This window comes from Palaemon carinicauda, chromosome 11, assembly GCF_036898095.1.
Source record: "Palaemon carinicauda isolate YSFRI2023 chromosome 11, ASM3689809v2, whole genome shotgun sequence".
NCBI classification, from domain to species: domain Eukaryota; kingdom Metazoa; phylum Arthropoda; class Malacostraca; order Decapoda; family Palaemonidae; genus Palaemon; species Palaemon carinicauda.
In genome coordinates this window covers 75743634-75761133 of record NC_090735.1, presented here as the reverse complement: position 1 = coordinate 75761133, position 17500 = coordinate 75743634, and the positions used below count along the sequence as shown (strand labels likewise).

At 34.7% G+C, this 17500-nt stretch overlaps 1 protein-coding gene across 1 annotated transcript in view; it reads right to left on the bottom strand.

Annotated features, from left to right (window-relative positions):
- LOC137649330 (titin homolog) overlaps window positions 1-17500 on the bottom strand; it is a 137909-nt gene that overhangs the window by 94243 nt on the left and 26166 nt on the right. Inside the window, exons 7-10 of the mRNA XM_068382312.1 lie at window positions 10101-10630; window positions 8703-10062; window positions 6629-6994; window positions 1-65 (exon numbers count right to left, since the gene is read on the bottom strand). The exon at window positions 1-65 is cut by the window's left edge and continues 72 nt beyond it. Of these exons, the coding sequence (XP_068238413.1) occupies window positions 1-65; window positions 6629-6994; window positions 8703-10062; window positions 10101-10630 (2321 nt within the window). The remainder of the gene's footprint in view (window positions 66-6628; window positions 6995-8702; window positions 10063-10100; window positions 10631-17500) is intronic.

Below are 17500 nucleotides of genomic sequence, written 5' to 3'. Positions count from 1 at the left end.
AATAGCAAAAGAAGGCCCTCCTTCAACAAGAACGAAGTATTTGGTGAGAGTGATGCTTTCAGATTCTGCAATGGAGTCGTTATTGAAATTAATTTTTAGAAAGGACTAAGTATTTAATCATAGCGTACATACAGTATTGGTTCTCTTATAAGATATCCAGTTTCACTGAAAATATTCAATAGTCATGAATATACCCTAAGGTTAATTCTACTTAATTGGTATTTATATATCTCGGCAATAATATTTCATTTGATAAATATCTTTTGTATTCTAGTCGTTTTTATGAAAATCATCTATATGCTGCTTTTTTCATAATTATCCCGTTGTTTTTTAATGTGTTTATCACGAGCGTTCATTATGAAGAGTAATGCTCTTTTTCTGCTGGTAACTATGAATATGTATGAATTACTAAGTGGCATGAAATGTATATTGTCTGAAATCCATTTTATTAAGATAAAAAATAATTACATAAAAAAATCCTATAGATTAATAACTATATATTATCTTATAGTTATAACACCTAACTAGAATAATCCTATTAACTCAAGAGTGTTTAGAACACTTATGCTAAAGATGATTTTTCGAGTTGGTGAAAAAAAGGTTGTCCTTAAGTCGTAAGAAATATCTAAAGAGATATAGAGAAAATATTGATTAGCATCATAATGGTTTTAGCATTCTAAATCTAGTTTTTCAAGAGAATTATTCCCTGAAATGACTCCCGGAAACTCTTTTTAGCTGGGTTCTGCAAACAAAAAAGGCAGCTGCATTTTAAATACAAAGATGGGTAACTGGTTTTGTAGGTAAGTATAATGTTCTAGAGTGAATGAAAATGGAAAGAATCTTCTAAAAATTATTAGAAAGGAGCTTGTCTATTAGAAATAAGATGGTTCTCGTAGAAGTTTTAATTAACATACATTATTATTTTTATTAAATGTTAAGCTACAACCAAAGTTGGAAAAGCAGTATGCTAGAAGCCCAACGGCTCCAATAGGAAAAATAGCACAGTGAGAAAAGCAAATAAACTACAAGAGAAGTTTAATAACAATAATAATATCTAAAAAAAATCTTTCATATATAAACTATAAAAACTGCAAAATAACAAAAGGATGAGAAACATGATACAATAGTAGGCCCAAGTGTACCCTCAAGCAAGAGATCTCTAACCCAAGACAGTGGAAGACAATGGTAGAGAGGCTATGGCACTAACCAAGACCAGAGAACAATGGTTTGATTTTGGAGTGTCCTTCTCCTAGAAGAGTTGCTCACCATAGCTAAAGTCTCTTCTACCCTAACCAAGATGAAAGTAACCACTGAATAATTACAATGCAGTAGTTAACCTCTTGAAAGAAAAAGAAGTGTTTGGTAATCCCAGTGTTGTGAATGTATTAGGAAAGAAGAACATGTAATGAATAGGCTAGACTATTCTGTCTATGTGTCGGCAAAGATGAAATGAGCCGTATCTAGAGAAAGGAATCCAATGTTGTACTGTCTTGCCAGTCAAAGGACCCAATAACTCTCTAGACGTAGTATCTAAACGGGTGGCTTGTGTCTTGGCCAACCTAATTAGAAAAGTTCGAGGAAAGTAAAACATTGTTATATTATATACAGAGTATAGGAAATTGTGGGTCGAGGGTAATGGTGAGAAAAGGAAGGGTTAATAATAGGGCCTATATTTGATCATCATCTGCTGCTATAAACGCAATTAGGAAAACTAAATTACATTCGAATGAAAGGGTAATATATGAGAAGAGGGATGGAAAATAGTGTGGTGTTAAAGGTTGGGAATGATCTTCAGGAAGACATCATAAAAAGGAAGGGAGAGGAAATAAAAGTAATAATGGTGAGAAGGTTATATAAGTAGGTTAGTGAAGGAAAACAATAGAGGATTTGATTAACGTTATCTGACAGAAGACATTGTTCGGACGTCCATGATGATTGAGTGAATAAACATCGTAAAATTAAGAGAGAAAAAGATGAAGGAAAAAATTATTATATATTGATGAATTTTAGTATGATAGACTGAGTATCTTGAAGATGCCTTGAATATGAAGAATAAAAGAAAGGTAAAGCTGAATAATGTGAGTTTAGATGGATTAGAATAATTCAAGTACGCTTCTTGAAGTAAAAGTTAGACATTTAATTACTGCAAAGAGGATTTTAAAGAATAAATGTCCATTGGAAATTGATGAGATTTATGGCGAAATGTTATGAAATACTGATTTCATTATGATTGTGTTGTCGACTATGGTCTTTTAGGTAGATCTGGAAAGGTTACGAAGGAATGGGTGAGAAAATAACTTTTTTATGGATGGGAAAATCTGGTAGAGGTGACTAAAAGTTATGGGAGCCTAAAACATTACTTGGTATGCCAAGTAAGGAGCATGAAATAATTTTTATTGGGAAAATAATACAGCTGACAGGATTGGTAGAAAAATATCAGTTTGGTTCAGACAAATAAATGAGCGCAAGGATCAAATGTTTACTGTTCAACGGTTGGGCAAGAGGACTGGAAGTATAGATGAGAAAGCAGCATTTGGTATGTAATAAAAAAGAGAAATCTCATGATTTTGCGTATAACAGATGGAGGATGTATATTGCAGAAGGTAGTTTAATGAAAGAAAATAGGTGTTAATAATGAAAGTGATTGCTTCATTGTGATTGATTGCTTGATTGAAAGTTTTCTGGCATCCTGACATCTAAGGTCATTGACGCCGATAGCATTTATTATATATGAAAAACCAAAGAGAATTCATTTGTGAGAGAGGATCCAAGCCATCCATGTGCTGTCTCCTAGGTTACATTTCGCTAGTCAGAGAAAGGAAAGGGACTGGGAATGGATTGTGGAATGATTGATATTTTGTCGATTATATAGTCCTCATTGATCATAGTTAAGTATAAGTACAGTAACTAGAGAAAACTGGAGTAATCATACCAGGAATGATTGAAGTGGTTGATGCATATTATAGGTATTCAGGAGATAATGTGATATGCATAGTACAACAAAAGAAGAGATAAGTTGATAAAAAGAAAATGAATAAACATATTTACCGGGAGTTTAGAGAGAGAGAGAGAGAGAGAGAGAGAGAGAGAGAGAGAGAGTAATGTGAAAAGAAGGTAGACGTTAGCATTGGGATGAAGAGAAGATGAGGAGGAAAAGGCAATTGAATTATTTATTCCTTAGCAGAGAGAAAGCTAATGCAAGATAGAGAGGAATTATATAGTGCGAGAGGGAATCAACAACTCTGGGATGATCCTCTTTGTTGGTCCACAAAGTGATTAGTTTTATGGAAGATTTTCAAACAAGAAGTTGATACCCCAATCTCTACTTAAAAAAAAAATTGTGAATGACTGTTTTTTTTTTTTTTTTTTTTTTTTTTTTTTTTTGAGTAGCTTACTGATGGAAAACAGGGAAATTCAGGGGCTGTACATTATGCTATATGATAGAGTTGTTAATGATAAATCACTTTACACCTTAGATAATCTTGTACTTGTGGCCGATTACTTCAAATTGCCAGATTTGACTTATTTTCATAGATCAAACAGATACATTCAGTAAACAGGTCTGAAGGGCTTCACATATACTGAATTCTGAATTTGTGTTATTTCTGAAAGCTAATAGAATATAGCGCTATCAAATGCATATATATATATATATATATATATGTATGTATATATATATATATATATATATATATACATCTGTGTAAGCATGCACGTGAGTTTATTTACTGTGGACTACTACCATGGCTGAAATAAGAGGTATAACCTAGGAATTATCTGAGAAGATTCCAGCGGTGTTGTGTACAGATATAGCCAACTTCATCCCGGTGCCAAAATTATAGTGTTTAAGGGTTATGTCCCTATTGGTTGGAGGTAAAGACCCCTAAAAGGTAGATGGGTCTCTTTTAATCATTCACTCCTGAATGATGCCATAAAAAGACAATAATAGCTTCCTCACTAGACTGCGATCTGTGAAATTCACCATACGGAAAAGGGTATTGAGATACAGACACTAACTGGTGTCTTTATTACAAAATATAATCAGAGAAGAAAGATTTTCAGTGTAGGGATTCTGAATGTGTGTGGAAGTAGTGCTGAACATGAGATTCATATTAGCTGGTTTCTTTTTAAAAAAGAGAAAGCTGAATTCTGTATCCCTTAGTGAGACAGAAGTAAAATAGCAGCAGACATAGAAGTGGGGGCGACAAAGAATTATTATACCCTGGGTAGCTGAATGAAGTAGACCTTGGGAAGGAGTAATGAATTGCATTGTCAATAAATAACTGATGATTGATCAAAGATTGTATGAGGAAGATTGAATGTGGCAGGATTAAATTTCTGGTGAAAAGGTGTGAATGAAGGAGAAAGAAATCCGATGGATATATAACTTTTTGGGGAAAGTCTACCTGGTTTTTGAACATCAAAGGCCGAAAGGGCTACGGGATTTGAACGTAAAGAAAAGTGACAGAAAAAAAGATGAAGTTGTTGGCAGGTATGGAGTTCATGAAGTAACTGATAATGGAAAGAGTTTTATGGAAATATGTTTGGAGAGAGATTTGATTATTTGTGTATCAATACGTATTCGACAACTGGGGAAGAAAAAATTGAAGTATCTTACTAAATCTTGCAAAGACCTTGCTTCCTTTTTTTGCTTTGTCTATTCTCTGACTCCCTCGTTTCGCACAAACCAATAATGCGTCTTAATTATTATACAAAAATAAATAACTCATTCATTTCCAATTTTACTATTCATAATAGCAATTGTTCCTAAATTATCGCAGTTTTATTCTGCTCCTGCTTACATTCACTCTCAGCATTCTTATATTCAAGTTCTTTTACTAACTTTTGATGTTCCCCTTCATTATGCACAATCAAGAAATCCCTTGCAAAAATCAGTCAGTTCTCACTCCATCCATGTCCAGCCTTTGTGATCCTATAATATTTGCCCTTGCATCCCCTGTTATTTTCCTGACTTAAAGCTTCTTTTGCTTCATAATATTATATAACAACCTTGAAGGCATAGCACATTTTTCTTCAGACCAATTTCTGATCAAACCTATCACTCTTGTGCCTAAAAGTTCTATTGCATACTGGAAGCATTAGCAAAGGGTCTTTACAGGTTTTCTTTGACCCTTAATCTCAGCCACATTTTGGGCTTCTAGTTTACATCTTTCACTTCTTCCTTTCCCTTTCTTCCATCCTTGTGCCCATCCTCTTTTAACTTCTACTTTATAGGTAACTGGGTTATAAGACAATATTCCATCTATACAGTTCAATGATACACGCTTCAAGTCGATCATAACAAGTTTAAGTTTTCTTTAACAGCTCATCCTCTATAGCATATAATTTCAACATACTCTACACTGTCTCTACTGATTTTATTATTGGCCAATATATACCACATACAGCCTAGATCCACCCTGTTCTCCCCATATCAGTCTTTCCATCATAAGTCTTCATCACTTTGAATCAAACCATATTTAGAGTATAGAGTTATTTTTATACTAAGCATACACCCTTTAATTCTTACAATGACCTGAATCTTCTTTGCTTTTATTCAATGAAAATATTATTTGTCCTAACCATCATTTAGAACCTAATTTTGACAAAACTACAAAACTTATGAGGATATATATATATATATATATATATATATATATATATATATATATATATATATATATATATATATATATATATATATATACAAGTATATATATATATATATATATATATATATATATATATATATATATATATATATATATATATATATATGTATATATATATATATATATATAGTGTGTGTATGTGTGTGTGTGTGTGTTTGTGTGTGTATGTGTATGTGTATAAAGTGCGCATACTTGCTTGTCTGCATGTGTGTCTGTATGTGTATTATTGCTTGCTTTTAATTTGAGTTTGCACTCAATAGATCATTCGTTCTATGCATGATTAATTCTGCCAAACATCAGTAATAGAGCTCATGATTTGTGTTTTTTCTGCGTTTATGAGATTTTTATCTGTTATGACTAATTCAATGATCCAATTTTAAATTACGATGGTGGATGCTATTCTCCATAAGAATTACTTATGCTATTTTCTGTTGGGGATATATGTCATTAAGATCTTTGTTTCGAAACAGCTAAAACTAGCTTCGTACAAGTTAAAGGAATCGTTATATTAAAGGTTTCTCAACTTCAAAACTGGGTAGATAACTATAAAAGTAAATAGATTACTAAAAATATTAATATAAGTTACCCGAAACGCGTTATTGCCTGTAAATTTGTATGAATTGCAATTTACTTATTATTCCATTAACTTTCTCAATTATTTACAGAAACATTGTTGCAAAGATTTTGAAGTTTTTCCTCAATCTTATTGAAATTAGAATTTGTCGTCAAATAAAGTAACCATTCTATTATCACCACTTTCGCTTTTTGCGACTTAACGACTTATGAGCTGAAAATGCGTTCTTTATATTGATTCCTGCATGAAAGAGAATAGAATAAAAGATGAAGTACTGTACTATAAAATCTGATTTTGAAGGGCTGTTTAATTAAATGTAAAATAAAGAGGCTAAATTAAAATAAGAAATTAAATTCCTAATTAATATCTCCCTTTTCTTCACCTGTAACTCCAGTTTCTGAACCTCCTCCAGAGCCTTCTTCCCCAGTTTCTGAACCTCCTCCTGATTCACCTCCCGAACCACCTCCCTCTCCTGAACCTCCAGTGCCACCTTCACCTCCACCATCTGTATTATCACCACCATCAGCACCATCATCTCCACCTCCACCAGGGTTTACGTCAGTATCAGTTTCATCATCATCTCCACCTCCACCTGGGTTTACGTCAGTATCAGTTTCATCATCATCTCCAGCTCCACCAGGGTTTACGTCAGTATCAGTTTCATCATCATCTCCTACACCTCCTCCAGCACCATCATTATCTCCTGCTCCCGCTGGTACTCCTGCACTTGTCCCAGAAGTGCTTCCTCCTAAATGAATCAATGATCCAGCTATTTAAGGTTTTTCTGATAACCCATAACTGTTCTAGGGTAGCTAAATGCTATATATAAGGGCAAATACATTAAAATGGAATAAGTGTTATGTTTTTAGTATTCTAAAAGTAGAATAAAATATTTTAATGGTACATTATTTATAGTGGGTTAAGCTTAAAATTAACTAGATAAATTGTGTTATTGATTGTGGAATATCAACGGTGAACAAGATTTTAAGAATAGATGTATTCTAAAACAAGGAAAAAACAATAAAAAAAAATACTAGCTGAACTCAGGACGGATATTATTTATGAGATGGGCAATGTCCCTCATTGATGTCGCTCACTATCACGCAGTTAACTGTAATGTTTCTACATTTAACATCATATTTAAGAAGGCTACGTGATAGCTGTGTCTTTTCAATTGTATATATTACCATGGAATTTGGCAGGAACAGAGAAACTGTATTTCCCATTAATCCCTGAAATTTTCATTTGGATATGTGAATTATTCTAGGAACATTTTACTCCACTCCCAAAAATAACCATTCAACCCATACCGGGATAAACGTATGCTATGGCTTTTTTATGGCAAATATCAACATGAAAATTGGTATGGACAAAGTAAATATCCATCTCATAAACACCTAAAAATTTCATTTAGATATCTTAAGTATTCTGAGTAATTTACGGCAACGGCGAAAATTGGACTCCCTCGGATATCGAAAAAGGGCTACTGTGACTTTTCTATGGGAAGTATCAATACAAAAATGGATAGGAATGTAGGTCACATAACACCCATCAAACCCTGTGAAAATAATTTGAATATCTGCAAAACCCTGGGAGTAGTTTGCTCCTCCTCACTGATTTCTTAACTAAAGGTCGTCCCTTACGAACAAAAGTGACCGCCAGGGCATGCTTATAGCAGGTATGAACATGAACTGGCAGAAACAAAGCTTATATATATATATATATATATATATATATATATATATATATATATATATCCCCCTTCAAATTTCATCTGAATATATTTATTGGCATAGGAGTTACTGACTCCACCGCCGAAAATATCAGCCACCATCACCACACCGCCACCTCCGCTCTAAAATCTATGTTTTGGGAATGACTGAGCTACGTGTTAGGTGACATATCTTCAAAAAATTTTGGCATTTCATATAAGGTCACTCACTTCATTCGCGACAATAACTCTTTGTGTTGTTTTATAAATCTCAGGAGAAGATATATAGGGTGATAAGATTAATATGGTTATTAGTTACAATTAAGTAAAAGTCTTTTGAAAACTTACCACTACCTTAATGTAAAAAGAAAGCATAAAATATCAATAATAGTCAATTCAATATAAATCAACAAACTACCATTGTATAATAGGAATATAGCCTATAACTACTTCACAAACGAATTGCATGAAGAAATAATGCATGAAAGACAAGGATCCTACCAAATGATCCAGAAAAAAAAAAAAAAACATAATTAGAACTTGAACCTAAATACTTGCACAGTACTCTATATAACTATCTAGGAATGTGGAAATACTTAGGTTATAACATTTTTGGGGCACTGTAGTTCAATTAATTGTGCCCCGGTGTTTCTAATATAAGATCTATGACTTTATCATTAAAATATAACATTAACAAACTTCATTTTAGATGAGTAAATGAAGTATCTTTTAAACTAAAACAAACCTTGAGTAGTAGTCACCGCAGGAGCAGGGATGACTGTTGATGTAGGGGTAACTGTTTCTGGTACAGCAGGAGTTGTTGGCACAACAGGAATGTCTGTTACTATAGTTGTGGGAACAGCTGTTACTGTAAGGGTAGGGGTAACTGTTTCTGGCACACCAGGAGTTGTTAATACAGTAGGGATATCTGTTACTATAGATGTGGGAACAGTTGTTACTGGAATGGTAGAGGGGGCTGTCTCTGGCACACTAGGAGCAGTTGTTGATACAGTAGGGGTGTTTGTTACTATAGTTGTAGGAACAGTTGTTACTGGAATGGTAGAGGGGGCTGTTTCTGGCACACTAGGAGCAGTTGTTGATATAGTAGGGGTGTTTGTTACTATAGTTGTGGGAACAGTTGTTACTGGAATGGTAGAGGGGTCTGTTTCTGGCACACTAGGAGCAGTTGTTGATACAGTGGGGGTGTTTGTTACTATAGTTGTGGGAACAGTTGTTACTGGAATGGTAGAGGGGACTGTTTCTGGCACACTAGGAGCAGTTGTTGATACAGTGGGGGTGTTTGTTACTATAGTTGTGGGAACAGTTGTTGCTGGAATGGTAGGGGTGACTGTTTCTGGCACACTAGGAGCAGTTGTTGATACAGTGGGGGTGTTTGTTACTATAGTTGTGGGAACAGTTGTTACTGGAATGGTAGAGGGGACTGTTTCTGGCACACTAGGAGCAGTTGTTGATACAGTGGGGGTGTTTGTTACTATAGTTGTGGGAACAGTTGTTACTGGAATGGTAGAGGGGACTGTTTCTGGCACACTAGGAGCAGTTGTTGATACAGTGGGGGTGTTTGTTACTATAGTTGTGGGAACAGTTGTTACTGGAATGGTAGAGGGGGCTGTTTCTGACACACTAGGAGCAGTTATTGATACAGTAGGGGTGTTTGTTACGATAGTTGTGGGAACAGTTGTTACTGGAATGGTAGAGGGGTCTGTTTCTGGCACACTAGGAGCAGTTGTTGATACAGTAGGGGTGTTTGTTACGATAGTTGTGGGAACAGTTGTTACTGGAATGGTAGAGGGGTCTGTTTCTGGCACACTAGGAGCAGCTGTTGATACAGTAGGGGTGTTTGTTACTATAGTTGTGGGAACAGTTGTTACTGGAATGGTAGGGGTGACTGTTTCTGGCACACTAGGAGCAGTTGTTGATACAGTAGGGGTGTTTGTTACTATAGTTATGGGAACAGTTGTTCCTGGAATGGTAGGGGTGACTGTTTCTGGCACACTAGGAGTAGTTGTTGATACCGTAGGGGTGTTTGTTACTATAGTTGTGGGAACAGTTGTTACTGGATAGTAGAGTTGACTGTTTCTGGCACACTAGGAGCAGTTGTTGATACAGTAGGGGTGTTTGTTACTATAGTTGTGGGAACAGTTGTTACTGGAATGGTAGAGGGGTCTGTTTCTGGCACACTAGGAGCAGTTGTTGATACAGTAGGGGTGTTTGTTACTATAGTTGTGGGAACAGTTGTTACTGGAATGGTAGGGGTGACTGTTTCTGGCACACTAGGAGTAGTTGTTGATACAGTAGGGGTGTTTGTTACTATAGTTGTGGGAACAGTTGTTACTGGGATAGTAGAGTTGACTGTTTCTGGCACACCAGGGGTTGTTGATACAATAGGGTTATCTGTTACTGAAGCTGTGGAAACATCTGTTACTGGATCAGTTGGAGTAATTGTATCTGGTGCACCAGAAGTTGTTGTTGTACGCCCGGTGATGACTGTTACTGTCATTGGAGGAGTACTTGTTATTGGAACTGTTTGAGTGACTGTTGCTGGGACACTAGCATTAGATGTTGATGAAGCAGGAATGACTGATGCTGAAGGTGTGGCAGCAGTTGTTACTGGAACTGTTGAGGTGACCTTTTCTGGCGTTGTAGTAGTAGTTTCTGAAAGAGCGGTGATGACAGTTAATATGATTGCTGAAAAGCTCAGACTCTCCCTATAGATATTAAAATTAGAAAAAGCTGATACTAATTAAACATATATATCATACGTCTAAGTTTTAGATTATTTCTTAGATTACAAGTGAATATTCTAATTCCCAATTTTATAAAGATCTTGGAAACACTATCTTTCATGAGTAAGAAATGTGCATAGGAGTTAAGGCCATCAGTTTCCATCAGATGGTGTACCAAAGGTCTTTGCAGCATTCTTTTGACCCTTAGCTCCACCCAACTTTTAGCCTTACACTATACCCACAGTTCAAAGTTCCATTTTTCAATCTTGCTGTCCAACCTGTCATAGCTCTTACTTCCTAGTGCCACTGAGATATTTTCCCCAAGTTACACATTGGTTCTGCATGCCTCTTAAAAGAGGCTCCATTTCCCTGCTTGATAGCCCAATTTCATAAATCCAATTCAATCCAAATGAGAAACTCTTAACTGGCCCTTAGATTCGGTAATTATGTTACATATTATATACTAAATAATATTGTCATAAGCTTGAGCACACATACAAATGTCTATATCTATCTATCTATCACTCTACCTGTGTATTTACACATATGTATGTATGTATGTATGTATGTATGTATGTATGTATATCAAGAATATAAATCCTTATCATAAGGACAAGGACAGACCTAGGCAATAAACTATAAAATCAGCATATTATCAAATTATACCTCAAACTAAAAAAAGAGCACCTGAACTTTTCTCACTGTTCATCACTGGTTTCCGAAAATGTATCTCCATAGATTCGGCTACTCTCAACCAGTTGTTTTCACTATAGGATACTAATACCCAAAAATTTTTAAATCCAAACCAGACTCGTAGGCAGAAGTATGATCCCTAATCCTCAACTAGGTAGGCTTGGCAAGCAAGCATTCAGTTCGAGTGGATTTCCCGAAGTGTTGTCCACATCTAGTTCATAGGCACCTCAAAGAATAGCCCAAATAGATATCACTGCACACATACAACATATAAGCAAATAACGTTTAAGGAAGAAAAGATCATTGGGTAGTTGTTCTCAATGGCTTAAATATGGTTTGAAGGTAAAGTTATTGGAAAAAATATTATTTTAAAATCTATTTGAGAATGAAACCTATCAATATTATGCCTAGTTTCCTTTATTATAATTTAGTAGGTAAGGTCTTTTGTATGTGGTAGAAGCTTTTTTCCTTTCTGTTCACCACTTTTACAACTTGTGCAAACTTTGAATTCAAGGGGCCCGGCCGGTAGTATGCCAATATATGGGGCTATAGGACGAATAACATCAAATCCTGAAAAAATTCACTGAGCTTCGTATGGCAATGGAGAATGCGTATACGGATTATTTTGTCAAAATCCTCTTACTTTCATAGTTATAGGGTGATTAGTAAAAGTAAGTCAATAAAACAAAAACATTGATCCTTACAAGAAAATGCATATATCTTCTGTTATCATAAATTTTGATAATTATCACATTTTGATAAAAAAAGAATTGTGAGCAATGGCACCTGTATAAATTCTATGAATCACAAGACAGGAAGTTTTACGATTATACCCTTCAGTGCTAGCACAAACCTCAGGGAGGGTATACGTTTGAGTTTGACCTCAAACATTCACTCGCTTTTACGTCTGTTTTTCTTGGTTTTGGCAAGAATTTTATCATGCCAAAATAGAAAAGATAATTTCAACATCTTCTCTAACAAAAGGAAGAAGAAAATTTTCTCTAATAAGAGTGCAGAAGTGGGCAATATTGGCAATATTAGTGGAGTTAGTGAAGGAGAGAGAGAGAGAGAGAGAGAGAGAGAGAGAGAGAGAGAGAGAGAGAGAGAGAGAGAGAGAGAGAGAGAGAGTTGTGGATGAAGGAGCGACTGTCTCGCCTGACACAGGACCCTAAAGAAGAAAGATATTGAACAAAGGGATTTTCCTTTATGATTAAATTATAATAAATAACATTGTTTCGGTTTATTAATATCCAAAAAAGAACATAAAATTCATAATACTTATGATAATCAATATTGTCTTTGTAAAAATACAAAGAAAAACTGAACGCCCATATCTAAAAACTATACTTATTGGCCTTCAAATTTTATCTTCACCCTTAGTTTTAAAGATATGCCAAAGAGGAAAAGAATATTTCAACATCTCACTAACATAAGGAAGAAAATTCGCTCTAATAAGAGTTCAGAAGCGGGTAATATCGGGGATATTAGCAGAGTTAGGGAAGGAGAGAGATGATGGAGCAACTGTCTCGCCTAAAGAAGCCAGATATTGAGAAAAGGGATCTTAATTTATGATAAACTTATAAATTTTGGTATATTATTATCTGAAAACGAACATGAAGTTCATAATAATCATGATTTATTAATATTGTCTTTATAAAAATACAAAAGAAAACTTTGAATGCCCATTCCTCAAAACTATACTTATTGATCTTCAAATTTTATCTTCTCCCTTAGTTTTAAAGATATAGCATTGAAATTTAGTATATAACTTAATAAGACATTAAAAAACAATCAAATAGAGCTCTTTATTTCCCATTTTTTTCATATTTTTTTGTTAATTTTTTCCCTGATTTTCAGGTTTTCTTTTGTTACCATAAGGAAAAAATTCATATTTAGCAAAAGAAAATACTTTTAGAAAAAAAAAAACTCTATATAGGGTACTAATCCCAGGTCTTGATATTAAGTATCAAGGAAGGAGATGGAATTTAAAAAAACACTCAATTTTAGGATAAACCACTCTGGCATCACAAAACGTAAGGTCAGAGGAAAAAATCCTATGCAGTTTGGAGATGTCCTAAGTCACCTTATTAAGTGGTATGGATGCCAATGTCCTGTACATAAAAAACAACATTAGTCGACCGGCCCCCTTAAAAATCTGTTTACTAATTCATATACAAGGCCTTGCAGGTAGGCATGGTTCCTGAAAAAAAAATTAAGAGAATATCCACTTCTTTGTGATAGACAAACCAGTTGCTAGAGAGAATATGCTCTTGCTATTCAATAAAGTTCTTACATTATTTAGTTTGTTATCTAAACTTGTACCTATTTATGTCTTATTTTCATATAAAAAATGTTGCCTGGACGCGACAAAATGTTTTGAAAATGAAAATGATCAGCATCATAACAATATTTTTTCATATTCCTAATAAGAATACGCTTTCCATATCACTTGTCCACTTTTGCATTATAGTCAGCCCTCACTTTTAGCAGATTCATTCTTCGTGATTTCACTCATTTGCATATCAGAGAACCATATAACCAATCAAATAAAAAGCCACATTCCCATGTTCGATTTCAAACTTACCATACCGGTTTGCATCAGGCCCTTCCAGTCACCCAGCACAATATCCCATCTCTCACTAACTCAGTCCTCACTCTTCCTTTGTGTGTCATTGCATACACATTTCCCACTTCATCCCAACGTATTTTGCCTGACTTTTGATTTACCTTTTTACAAGATCACGGCCCAAAAGACAGCTGCTTCGACTTACAAAGGTTCTGCTAAGCAGCAGAGGAAGGTCATGATACTTTAGAAAAAGGCAAAAGTCTTTGATAAATGCAAGGAAGGGAGGAAAATTGCAGCCGTTGGAAGATCTTTTAGCGTTAATGAGCATACCAAGAGGTACGTAGGGAAGAGTGCAGCTAAGAATCATGCTGCCGTAGCTTCTAGTACCCAACACAGTGCAAAGGTTGTGTCCAGGGTGAGGTAAAAGGGCATGGTAAATATTGAGGATGCCCTTTTTGTGTGAACCGAGCACCAGCATTGTAAGGGGATCACCATCAGCTTGATAACAATCTATGAAAAAGCCAAGTCATAACTCGGCTATTTCATGGAGGATGATCCCCAGCCTTCCACCAGCCAAGATGCCACAACCCTGCCGACTCCTTTCCAAACCAGCAAAGGGTGTTTGATAAGTTTAAATGCTGTTTTGGGCTGAGGAAGGGTGAAAATTACTGGGGAGTCATCCTCTGCAAACCATGGGGCAGCGACAATTATCCTGAACGAGCTTAAAAAGCTCATCTTTGAAACAGATAAGCTTATAGACATTTACATTCAAAATGCTTCTTATGTTATCTAGATACTGTAGTTTATGTAACTAATTACTTAAATTTTTTTTTAGTTTTATTTCAAGATTTGCCTTAACATAGAGACACATGTCTGCAGAAGATACACTAGAGTATTGTACAAAACTTTAGTTTTGCTAATTTGAATTAGTTTTTTGGTACCTTCAGTACCCATGTATATTTTACTGCATTTGATTTATTATTTAATGTCTTGCATTTTGAGTCTAAGTATTCACTACAATATATGTAATTAATGTTTAAATCTTGTTTAATTTCCTTAATGTAGAGACACGTGTCTGTCAAAAATACGTACAGTATTGTAAAAATCTACAGTTTTGCCAATTTAAATTAATTTTTGGTTCCGTCAGTGCCTATACATTCTGTACTGTACTTGATTTATTATATATATAATATTTTTTTTTTTTGAGTGTATGTACGTTTGAAGTAAATCTTAATTAGAATACTTGTTCTTAAATATACATGCGTTGAAATTTAATTTACGTAGTTTACTCTATTGTATTTTAATTTGAAATAATTTCTTATTTCTTGACGGGTTTGGTTTGGAAGATGATCCAAAGAATTTTCATTGCCAAGGAGGAACACCGGGCTCCCTTTTTTAACGCAGAAAAGAACAGATAAGCTAATGATGTAAATTTTTCCGCTTCTCTTATCAAAAGTTGAAATACTGTTGTACAGGCACTGTAAAATTAATCATTCTTTTTTATTCGTATGACTAGTTTAATATAATTCTGATTTTCTTGGTTTTTATTATTTATCATGTTATTTTAATAAATGTGCCCTCATCTGTCTTCTCCAGGTTTATGTTGATTATGTGTGGCAACACTGCCGGCCATCTTATTAAACTCTGCTTCATGCTTGAGAAGTTGGCAGATGGAAGAAAGGAAGTAGAAGATGTGCAGCATGGATCATTCCTTTGCCCATGCCCTGAAACTCATGCATTTGATGGATGAGACTTTTGCTAGCTACAAGAGCATATTGAAAAAGTTGAAAAATTTGACAAAGCAGCTGCCAATAAGGATGTTCTTTCCCCATTGCTAGAAACAGTCACCACCACATCCGTCAACCACTGATCCCAAGTCCGAGCATAAGCCTTAACCATCACCACCTCCTCCTCCAACTAAGGAATCTCTTGACCCTGAAACCACTCCAGCAAACCCTCCTCAGGCAATCCCTCCTCTGGAAACGACGATGGAACCCAGTAATGATGATAGTGTAGCCAATCCTCCTCCCCTTGCAGATTAGTAAAAATTTTCTATGTACATTTTCTAATTTTACATTTCAGTTATAGTACAGCACAGTACAAAATTTATAATATTTATATGAATCTATATTAGTACTCTTTAAATAATCAGCCTACATAATCTTTAAATTAATTGTACCGGACATTCTTTATTACTGTATGTATCCTGTACTAATATATTTGAAATCATCCTTCACGACTATGTAGAACTTCGTACAAAAATGGTTAAGGTCTTTGTATAGCCTACAATGTGTACACGTAGGGAATTTTAACTAGCATTATTCACATATTGTACAATATAGTATTACAGTAATGTACAGTATTGTTTATTAACTATATAGTACAGTACTCTACGTTAATACTACTGTATTCGACAATATGTAAATGTAGGTAGTATGTTGGCCAAGGCACCAGATACCCATTGAGATACTATCGCTAGACTTATTTGGTCCTTTGAATGGCCAGACAGTACTACAATTAATCCCTCTCTTTGATCATGGCTAATTTCTTTTATGATATTTACTTGAATTTATACTAGTATTCTTTGAATAATTAGCCTACATAGTCTTTAAATTAATTGTACCGGATATTTTTTATTACTGTATGTATCCTGTACTAATATATTTGAAATCTCTTTTCTTTAACACCTATTTCCAGCGTTTTCCTCTCGTATCCCAAGCATGAAATCTTCCACTATTAATTAATTCCTATCATTCATATCTGCCCTCTGGACTTATTTCACTAAATCGCACATCACCTATTATAATTTAAATACGACCATTGTCTATTTTCGTCCATAGTGCTTCATGAGTCTTAGACTTTTCTGTGGACTTCTATAGTTACATATCCTAATTCTTCATCCTGAAAGTTCTCCCCTCTCCTGCTGTGTTTTCTTATTCTCATAAACTATATCATTCGATTAAAAAATTTTAATCACTCCCTAAATATGTTTTAGTGAAACAATCATTATGGAGTCGGCCATGCTCATTATCTCCTCCATAGATCTTTTCTTCTTATCTACTATATCTTTACATGATGAATTTTGCACCATTTATACATTGTCTTATTTGTATTTGTTATTTTCTTTTTTGATAAACCCTCCTGGGTGTTGCTCCCTGTGTATGACAATAAATTTAATATTAGCTGTCACTGTGTTATATGGTCTGGTACTGACCTTTATGCCATTCCAGTTTCTTAATTTAACGCACCTTTCATTTGGCATCGTTGTGTCCATGTCATTTGACTTTCACTTCCATGTTATACCTTACATATTAGACCCTTAGCTCTATAATATTTGTCTTTTTATTAAACTTTTCTCCATGTCCTGTTTCCTTGATTTTATATTGCTCTTTGGTCATGCTGGCCTGAATGGGGCCTCTGATACTTTTAATAACTATATCATTCTCCTACCACTTATTATTTCTGCCTCCATAAAACCCAAATCTACCTACCTTATCATATGGGTAATATTTTTTTTTTTTTCAGATAAAATCGATATAT